Here is a 10056-nt window from a genome sequence, read left to right as displayed (position 1 = left end):
CCCCCCCAAGTCATTCATGACGGGCAATTTGCTAGTATAAGCTATAATTGATCAATTCTGCTTGTTGCTGAATTTTGTCTTTTTCCCAAATCTTTTGTTTTACAAACATTAAATGGGTTATGGAAGCTTACAAAAGCATGGTTTGTAAAGAAAAACAAGTAATTTAGGTTTTTGTTTTGGAGACGCATGTTTAAGAGCCACCAAGAAGACTGAGGTCTTACATTGCACACTTGATCGAGCAAAGTACTTAAGCATATTTGACTTCACTTCTCTGAGCAGTTTAATTTCATTTAAGGGTACTACTTATCTGCCTGATGTAACTCTTATGTTTTGCTGGATCAGGGCCAAAGTGCTCAACATCTTGATGGATCAAGAGCTTAGTTCAGCTCTTTCTAAACTAAATGGTTACGATCCTGATTTCGGGTCACAAGCTCCTGTGGAAATCCACTTGTAAAAGTTGGGCTTGTGCCACAGGTGGATTCAGGAGCTCAGAAAAATAGGAAGCCCCTGCCTTAGTTTGATTTTGGAAATCCCCAATTCATCACAGGTTTAATTGAGCTTTCAGTCTTGGCTCTTCTTGCACCTATTCTAGGCCTTCCTGTATTAGGATTCCTAAGTCTGTATTAGGAGTGAGCAAGCAGGTAGTGAGGCAATTCTGTACTGGGCGGTGTGAGACGGACCAGACGCATTCATGTGAAATGCGTAGAGTTGTATGAACCGTCCATCTACCAAGCCACTATCCTTCCTATAAGGGTAGGTGCTTGGGTCAGTAGTGTCTGAAAGAAGCACATACTTGGTAACCTGTTCAAAGCACCCTGTTCAAATTTGCAGATGACACTAAGATGTGGGGGGAAGCGGGCACGCTACAAGGGAGGAATAAGCTCCAATCGGACCTAGACAGGTTACAGGGGTGGGCAGATGAGAACAGGATGGGTTTCAACACTGACAAATGCAAGGTACTGCACCTGGGGAGGAAGAACCAGCAGCACACCTACAGGCTGTGGAACTCCCTTCTCGTCAGTGCGGAGGCAGAAAAGGATTTGGAGTCATTATTGATGTCAAAATGAACATGGATTGACAGTGTGGGGAAGCGGTTAGGAAGGCCAACCGTACCTTGTCATGCATCCACAGATGCATCCCAAGCAGGTCCATGGAAGCCATCCTCCCCCTCTTTGTGACACTGGCCAGGCCGCAGTTGGAGTACTGCGTCCAGTTCTGGGCGCCACACTTCAGGAGGGATGTGGACAACATGGAGAGGGTCCAGAGAAGGGCCACTCACAAGATCAGGGGGCAGCAGGGCAGACCCTACGAGGAGAGGCTAAGGGACCTGAACCTGTTCAACCTCCACAAGAGAAGGCTGAAGGGGGATCTAGTGGCCGTTTACAAACTAGTCAGGGGGGACCAGCAGGCATTGGGAGAGTCCCTGTTCCCCCGAGCACTACCAGGAGTGACAAGAAATAACAGTCACAAGCTGGAAGACGGTAGATTCAGGCTAGATATCAGGAGGTGCTACTTCACAGTCAGGGCGGCTAGGATCTGGAACCAACTTCCAAGAGAAGTGGTGCTGGCTCCTACCCTGGGGGTCTTTAAAAGGAGGCTGGATGAACACCTTGCCGGGGTCGCTTGACCCCAGTACTCTTTCCTGCCATGGCAGGGGGTCGGACTTGATGATCTGCTCAGGTCCCTTCTGACCCTACAAACTATGAAACCTTAACCTTAAGTAAACTGTAAGTTTTTGGAATGCCTAATAGGAAAATTAGTTTTAGTTGAATGACCTTGTGAGTCTCTCAAAAAAATTGCAGACCACTTTATATTTTCAGTTCAGATATAGGCTTTTCATTCTATAAAAGTCTGAGGAGCCTGAAGTCGAGTCAGCGATATATTTAAGTGAATGTCTGAGATCATTACTTATCCCACTATTCATTAACCAAGATCAAAGTTTTTCAATACAGTAGGAAAAATAAATACATACAGAAGATATAGTAAGGTACAAGAGGTACGTTTATCCTCTGTCTGTTTAATTAATCTGTATTTTTATATAGTTGATTATCCGTTGTAGTGGACTTTGATCTTAATTTACCAGACTGCTTTGCATCTCTTTTTTTCTTTCTAAATGTTTTCAAAATTTTAGTTCTTCACCAAAGATCATTGATATTTAAATGCATATGAAATTATTTTTAGACCAATTAAGCATTGTCTCAAGCATTCTGCTTACAAAGAAAATCTTTTAGATATTACAACTTTAATGTCATTTATTTCACGTACTGTAAAGATTTCATAGATTTCATAGACATCAGGGCTGGAAGGGACCTCGGAAGATCATCGAGTCCAGCCCCCGCCCAAAGGGCAGGAAGTCAGCTGGGGTCATAGGATCCCAGCAAGATAAGCATCCAGTTTCATCTTGAAGGTGTTCAATGAAGGTGCTTGAACCACCTCCGGTGGCAGGCTGTTCCAGACCTTGGGGGCTCGGACAGTAAAGAAATTCTTCCTTATGTCCAGCCTGAAACGATCTTGAAGTAGTTTGTGACCATTCGACCTCGTCATCCCTTGGGGCGCTCTGGTGAACAAACGTTCCCCCAGATGCTGGTGGATAATTCAGCTAATTCAGCTGAAGATAATTCAGCTATGACCTCTTTATGCAGGAGTATTGGTTTCTTTTATAGTTTCTCTTAATGTTAATATCAGTACAGATACAACAAACTGATAGTTGCTACTATCAGTTATACACTGTGTATTTTTTTATTTTCTTTTTGAATAAAGTCTGCATGGAAATTCTTCTGCACGAGGCATAATGAATATTTAAGACTGTGGATTCTACTGTGTTTGCTTTAAGTCTAGCTTCATCTTCTGATGGTGCCTAGAGTTTATCTCATTTTATATGAACCATTGGTAGTTTATATAAAACATTATTTTTTCTGTCAGTTTCTTAAAATCTTAGCTGCATCTCAAAAGGGTGGTGAGATATCAATTGGGTTATACTTACTTCACAGATCCATGGTCATACATTAAAATGAAAAAGTTCTGGCGTTATTTATTCTCATTTTAGGACTTGGAGCAGCTAAATATAAGGGACCTTACTTTTCATTCAGTGCAAAAAATATATAACCTTACTGGTTAGAGAGAGACTGGAAATCTATGTGACTGTCCCTGATTTGCTGTGCCCAAGAGCAAGTCACTGTTTCTCTTTGCTTTAGATACCCTATTTGTACAACTTCCTTTTGAAGTGTTTTAGACTTGGCTATTAGTCCGGATTGCATTGTGGTCACCGCTATGACTTTAGTATGTACAAATCCTACTTGGCATACTGAGGTGCTTTCTTTTTTTTTATTGTGGTTATTAGATACCACTGCAATGCAAATTATAAATTACAGTGAGGAGTTGAATTGAAGCATTATCATGATGTAGTGAATCTTTATGACAACTTTTACTTTGTGTCTTCAGCTGCTATAGTTAACTTTGTGACCTCAGATTTGTCTAAATCTCATCATTGTATATTCTGTAGGGCTGTGTAAAGCTTCGGTCCCTGATTTGATTTGGCAGAGATTCAGTCCAATTTGGTGGCCAAATCTCCAAATCCGAATTGAATTGGAGAACCCTTGAATCTCTCTGAATCGAATCAGAACCTTCCAAATCGATACTGAAAGATTTGGAGATTCGGACATAGACACAGCTTTAAATGTTTTTTCTACATAGCTCTAGGTAGCAGGGGTTCGTGAGTGTTGTGATGCTGGGGCACATGGAGTGTCCCACAGGAGCACAGGGGGCTCCCCAGTGCTCTCGACAGCAGACCCAGAAGCACTTACGGCCCACTTCTGGGTCTGCTGGGGAGTGCGTTGGGCCCCGCCCCCTGCCTTCCTGGCTCGGTGACGTGCCTCCTGGGTCTGGGGGGGGGCACCCGGGGTCCCCCTGCGGCCGATTGCCAAGCTGGGGAGGTGCGGGGGGGCCCAGCGCGATCCCTGGCAGACCTGGAAGTGGACTGGAAGTATTTCCAGTCCACTTGTGGGTTCGTTGCCAAGCACAAGAGGGTCCCCCCTCCCCGCATTCCTGTGGGACACTCCATGCACCCCAGCATGGCAGTGATCATGAACCGCACCTGGTACCTCAGGGTATGTAGAAAACACTTTTAAAGTTGTGTGTATGTCCGAATCACTGATTTGATCATTGAATCGAATCATTGTCCCTGATTGGGCTGAATCCTAATTGAATAGGGCCCACTTCGCACACCCCTAATATTCTGCTATTACTGAAAGCATAAACCAAGTAAAACCACTGATTCTATTGTTTTTTGTTTGTACTTGAATGTCCTAACCTCTGAGGCTTGCCTGAAATTTGTATGCATGCAAAATATACTGTAATATACATTTTGACTTGCCATTTCTATTAAGGTCATTGTTAGGTATCTCTTAAATTTATGTCAGTAAATGTACTGTAGAGGTGCAAAATGGCTAAAGCATGCAGATGAAGGAAGTTCCTTAGTTTTCACCATTTTCCTTATTCAAAAAAGGTAAGGTACTAATCTTTTCTTTCTCCTTCTGACATAGCTTTCCCTGTTCTGTTTCTGACAAACCAGTGGTATAGCATTCTCCCTCAAGTAGAACCTTTTCATGTCAGGGTGTTCCATTGTGACTTTTAATATATCTTTTAAGTCGCTGACATTTAAAAACTATTAAAAATAAAACAAAACCCCCTCAAACCTATAACATAGGGAGTACCTTTGCAAAAGGCAATCTTCATAAAATAACTTTCTTTGGGCTCTATGCCAGATGAGCTGCTGTGCCAACAGCCTTTTTAAGAAGGAATAGAAAGAGACTGAAGCATATTTTTCCTTATTAAAAACTTGCATTGAAAGAATGGCCTTTAAAAATATTCATACATACATGTAAGATTTTATTTATAAAATATACTCATTGCAAGTTGCTCATGTTGCTAAAGGACTTATAAAAATGTGAATTATGTGTTTCAGGGACAAAATTTGTGTGCGTTTTTAGTACTGCTCTGCTGCTTAATCTTTAGAATGCTTTAGAACTCATTTTGCTCACTCCATTAGTTATAAATTTCTTTGGAAATAAGAGCTTCTTGCATCCTCTTTTTGTTGAAGTGTGCGCGTACGTGCATGCACGGTGCTCCCTGTGGCATTTCTGACTTGCCTTCTGGTTGGAGAGGTACCCATCTTCCCCCAATAACAGCACTATGTTATGTTATGAATGCACTTATTTAAAAAAACAACCCTCTAAAAGTGATAAGATTTGGGATTACAAATAATGTCTGAAATAAAGAAAGGGTATATTTTCCATGTGTCCTTGTAGCTATTTAAGTCCTGAAGAGGAAATATTCTGATCAACTTGAATGACTTGTAGTGCAGACATAGAATTCCATCAATTGAGGCTGTGGTGAGATGTCACGGTTTTGAATTTGGGGAATATTTGAAACCAGGGCTTAGTTGAAGCCGTAGTCTAGTTTTCAGCAAAAGAATAATTGAATATATATTTTCCACTGCAGAAATTGCATGCTGATTTTACATGTGTTGGAGCTACTAGCAGATACAAATCTTGTTTTTTGTTTTGGTGATCAATGTAATATTGAACTCAATGTAATATTGGGCTGATATTTTACAGGGCTGTTGACATTCATAGGAAGTTGGTATGGATATACAGTATTTCTAAGAAAAAGAGTCAGTTATTGGTTTAATTTTATATTTTTAATAGGACACCATGTTAATATCTGGATTTAATTTGGCAACATCACCTTCTGCAAGTGAAGATGGCAGACATTGCTGTCACCTGGAAGTGTCAGAAGAAGCTGGATCAACCATTTATGTATGTGGCTAAGTATGTTTGCTCCTTTAAGTACCCAAATCGGCATTGATTTGTTATTTATTTGAAGTAAAACAATGAGAGAGAAAAAAAGTTAATCACCGTAGATTTTGCCAGATTCCTTGTCAAGAAATAGCCAATTTTAGTGCAAAACCTTGAACATTTTCAAATGCAAGAGAAATCTTATGGTACATTAAAAAGTAAATACATCAACATTCCTTACTGTACATTTATGTATGCAGCATTAAAAAAAAATGGATCTAATCATTAAGGACCTTACAGTAATGTTCACTCGGGCAAGTTGCAATTTTTTTCTAAGTCCATTTTTTCCAACTGGTGTAGCATGTTGCAAAATGTATGGAGTAAATTACAATACGCTTAGTGGCCTTGGTTATTACTGCTGTTTGTAATATGGAGCAGGGAGATTCTCCCATCAGTGGAACAGTGATAGGGCTTTTAGAGCCCTGAACCCAGATGGCAAAATCCCCGCCGCCTCCCCCCCCCCGGGTTGTCTGTTGCCTAAAGACCGCTATAAGCTCCTTTCTTCTCCAGCTGCAAGTTTTGTGCTGTTTCCTAGAGGCACACAATAAAATCTCAGCCTTAACTATACTTTCCAAAACCTTTCTTTTTATCTGTGCAGCACTAAAGGTTATGTTAGTCTAGTGTTATAAATCTTATTTTTCTGGAAAAAAAATGTGTTTAAATATCATTACCATATATATAAATGTTGTTGACTGGATGCTTGCTTTTGAGATGTGGAAGTAATGATTACCTTCTTTTGCTTCTGCCTCTGGCTGGCTAGGATAATATGTCAGCAAAACATCTGTTTACGTAGGAATGTCTTTATCTACAGTAGAAAAGATAAAAATATTTCTTAAATTAAACTTCAAAATTTGAGTACTGCAGAGAGCAGTGAAAATTATGAAGAGACCCAGATATTCTGTGTGTATGGTTTTTTTCCCATTTCAGTCTTGTAACTTTCTCTTGTCTTTCATAAGCCAGTCTTTAATAAACTTTGCTGTATATTTCAAGGAGATATTTCCGGTATTACTCATGTAAATTATCCAAGCAGCAGTTTCAGGTATTGCCATGCTAAACAGGGAGCCTTATGAATTTTATTCCCCTAGCAGTACCCACCTAATATCAAAGAAGGCAGACTGCCTTTTGGTGTGTTGATGAGTATTCTGATCATACTCTGACTTTTTGACTACTACCAACTTCCATTTTAAATTTTCCCCTTACTTATAGTTAGGGGTATAAGTTGTAGCTGTCTAAGGACATAAAAGATATCAGATTTATACAAAGAACCTTGTCTGCCCTTACTTGTAGAACACCCTAATATATGGGCAGTTATGGGCTAAGTGTCAAACTTCAAACTTTTATCTGAATAAAAGTTTAATTGATTTTTTTTTTTAATGAAGAAGAAAATATATATTTTTTAAATTGTTAAAATCAAAATGATTGAATGAAATTTTCTCAAATGAACCTCTGTGGAAAACTGTATAAGAGTCATAATACAATTGTGAACAATTACAAGTGTGTTATAATGCAACCTGTTATTGTTCACAGTTGGTAACAATCACAGCAAATAGAAAGCATAAATACTATAAAAATTAACATACATGATAGTGGCTGGGGAAAGTCTTAGTGACTTTGGGTAAGAGCCACAAAGGGGCTCAAGTGTGACAATATAAGCTTTCCCACACTGCTTTCAGGGACCTGGCACCAGAAGTACAGGACACGAACACTAGTTAAGCCCTATATTTTAAACTGGGGTAGAGGTAGGCGATTCACTTACCAGTGAATCGCCTATGAAGGAGATTCACTGGTAAGTAAGGGAACAGGCAAGTCATCCAGCAGGATATGCTGAAAAGAAGGGTCAGAAATCCTGTTTTCCCAATCTTAGGTACCTACGTGCAGCCTGAGTTAAACATGTGCATAGGATTCACAGCCTAAAACTCCCTGCCTAGACTTTGGTACTCTTTGTGTACTGATGTTTGGTTTGTATTTTTTTTTCTTTTGAAGTCGAAACATGACTTTGTAGCACAGTGATGGTGGTGCATCCATGAAAAGGGGAAGGCCTAGGTTCTGTGAATTGTTGTCCTGAACTTGTATAGGATTTAGGTGCTCAAATTCCTTTGTGAATCTTGTGCTTTTATAGTAGTTTCTTGATCACAAAAACCACAAGCCAATTTTAAAACATCTTTCTGTAATTATTTTAAAATAAAATAATACTTTGTGCAGTCAGAGTAGTTGATGATCATAGCACATCTTCATCATTGAGGCATCAAGTGGCTATCATATGGGTAAAAATATTCAGGGAAGATTCACTTGCCATGGGAAAACTATCATACCTTCCTGGCAGCCATGCCCTCTAGCTTCTACTTCCCAATTTAGGGGATTTATCTGAGTATGGTTCAGAGCTGTATTCCGCTATAGTGATCCTCTGCTGACAGGAAGAGTCCAGCATAGGATCCTTTAACGTATTTTTTTTTTGGTGTCCTGCTTCTGCTTTGAGTTTTGTTAGGGCCATTAGCAAGCTCAGAATATGACTTAGAAGAACATCTAGCTCTGTTTAGTATACTGTGAGCATTTTTTAAAGAAAAACCTTAAGAATCACTAAAAATGGAGATTAATTTATCCCTTGAAGAAGCTGTAGAACTCGCACAAACTAAACATACCATGTTTATAAAACCTCAACCAAATCTTTTTGATCTTTTAATAGATTTAATATATCTTTTTATAGATTGTTTATTTTTATAATATTCCAGTATAATTGGAAATAAATATGTCTTTCTATTTCTCTGTAAAGCATAGTTTTACTCTGGGTGGTTTCATAAATTATGCACAAAGGAAGAGGAAAAACATTTTGTTGACTTATTTTGTAGGACCTGAATTGAGACTTGTCCTTTTGTTTGAGAATAAAGATTTTTTTTAAAACTATTTGGTCAAGCAGTTTCAATTCTTATTTGTTAGACTATTGTATTGTGTTTTCAAATTTGTAATCTGTGAATCTGCTGACCATTTCTTTTGCTCAGATTTATACAAAGTCGAGCCCAATCACTGCTTCCGAAACTGCATCCATGGTGAGTTTACATTTTAGTCGTTTTTAAATTCAATAGAACATTAAAAAGATTCATTCTGAGTTAAAATAAATGTGTGGAAACTTCCGTCTCCTTTCCTAGCAGCTACTTTTTCAACAGCCATTTCTTTGGTTCTGCATTTTGAAAGCATGGAAAATACACTAAACCAGTGGTTCTCAAACTTTTTTTTCACAGACCACTTGAAAATTGCTGAGGGTCTGGGAAGACCACTTAATAAACTTGTTTTTGTTCTACAAATCAAAGCACACAAGTCATGTTTTAATATCAGTAGTCTAACTTTTCAAATGCAATGGATGTGCCTGTGTTTTTCAGCAAAGTTCTGGGAAGTTGGGTGTAATGTTTATCAGCTTTTGCCTTAGGTCACCTTTCTGCGGACCACCTGAATGAAGCTCGTGGACCAGTGGTGGTCTGCAGACCACAGTTTGAGAACCTCTGCACTAAACAATTTGCAAATAATATTGTATACCTTTGTAATATATTTCCTGCCAAGATCTCAAAATTTCAGTCAGGCATGTTCAAGGGATATGCATAGCGCAGCTGGATGCATATGTCCTTTGAACATGATAGCATGTGGGGGAGCCTGAAAGTGGAGAGCCACATCCCTGACCTCAGACTCTGCACCCCAGGATATATAAAGCTGTGCAGCACTTTAAAGATGTGTGGCTTTAAATGTCCAGGTGTGTGGGCTGCACTATGCATTTTCAAGAGACAAGGGAACTTGTCTCCTGGACTGAGGAGCTGTTTCCTCTACTCAGTTCCTACCAATCAGCTCATTCTGTCAATCAGCTGCATGTCTTTTTAAAAATGTCCGGGGACCATGAGGAGCTGAGCCGCGCCATGTCCTGCTTGCCCCAGGTGGTTTGTGTCCCCTGGCCCGGCGCGCAGGGACTACGCGAAGCCAAGCCGGATCCTGCTGGACTGCTGCCAGGCAGATCTGCTGCTATAGGAAGGGCCCAGCTGGGTGGCAGCATAAGCTGGGCCCCGGGGCTGGCTCCTGTCTCTGCCTCCTGTGCCTGCGGGGGGAGGACCTGGCTCAGCCCTATGTGGCTCACTAGTCCAGCTTTGCACCGGAGTGGGTCACAGGGCTCCAGGAGGTGAGGCTCCTGTGCACACCTTCCGGAGCCGTGCGACCCGCTCTG

General features: G+C 40.3%; 1 protein-coding gene across 2 annotated transcripts in view; it reads left to right on the top strand.

Annotated features, from left to right (window-relative positions):
- Positions 1–10056, top strand: part of POT1 (protection of telomeres 1) — a 179171-nt gene that overhangs the window by 34953 nt on the left and 134162 nt on the right. The window contains exons 5-6 of one of the 2 annotated variants that reach the window (XM_006024524.3): positions 5706–5816; positions 8852–8899. In XM_006024524.3, the coding sequence (XP_006024586.1) occupies positions 5706–5816; positions 8852–8899 (159 nt within the window). The remainder of the gene's footprint in view (positions 1–5705; positions 5817–8851; positions 8900–10056) is intronic. The other variant, XM_025205167.1, reaches the window with a different exon arrangement.

Source organism: Alligator sinensis, unplaced genomic scaffold, assembly GCF_000455745.1.
Source record: "Alligator sinensis unplaced genomic scaffold, ASM45574v1 scaffold574_1, whole genome shotgun sequence".
NCBI classification, from domain to species: domain Eukaryota; kingdom Metazoa; phylum Chordata; order Crocodylia; family Alligatoridae; genus Alligator; species Alligator sinensis.
The sequence above is the reverse complement of the archived record's forward strand: the minus strand, read 5'-3'. Positions and strand labels throughout refer to the sequence as shown.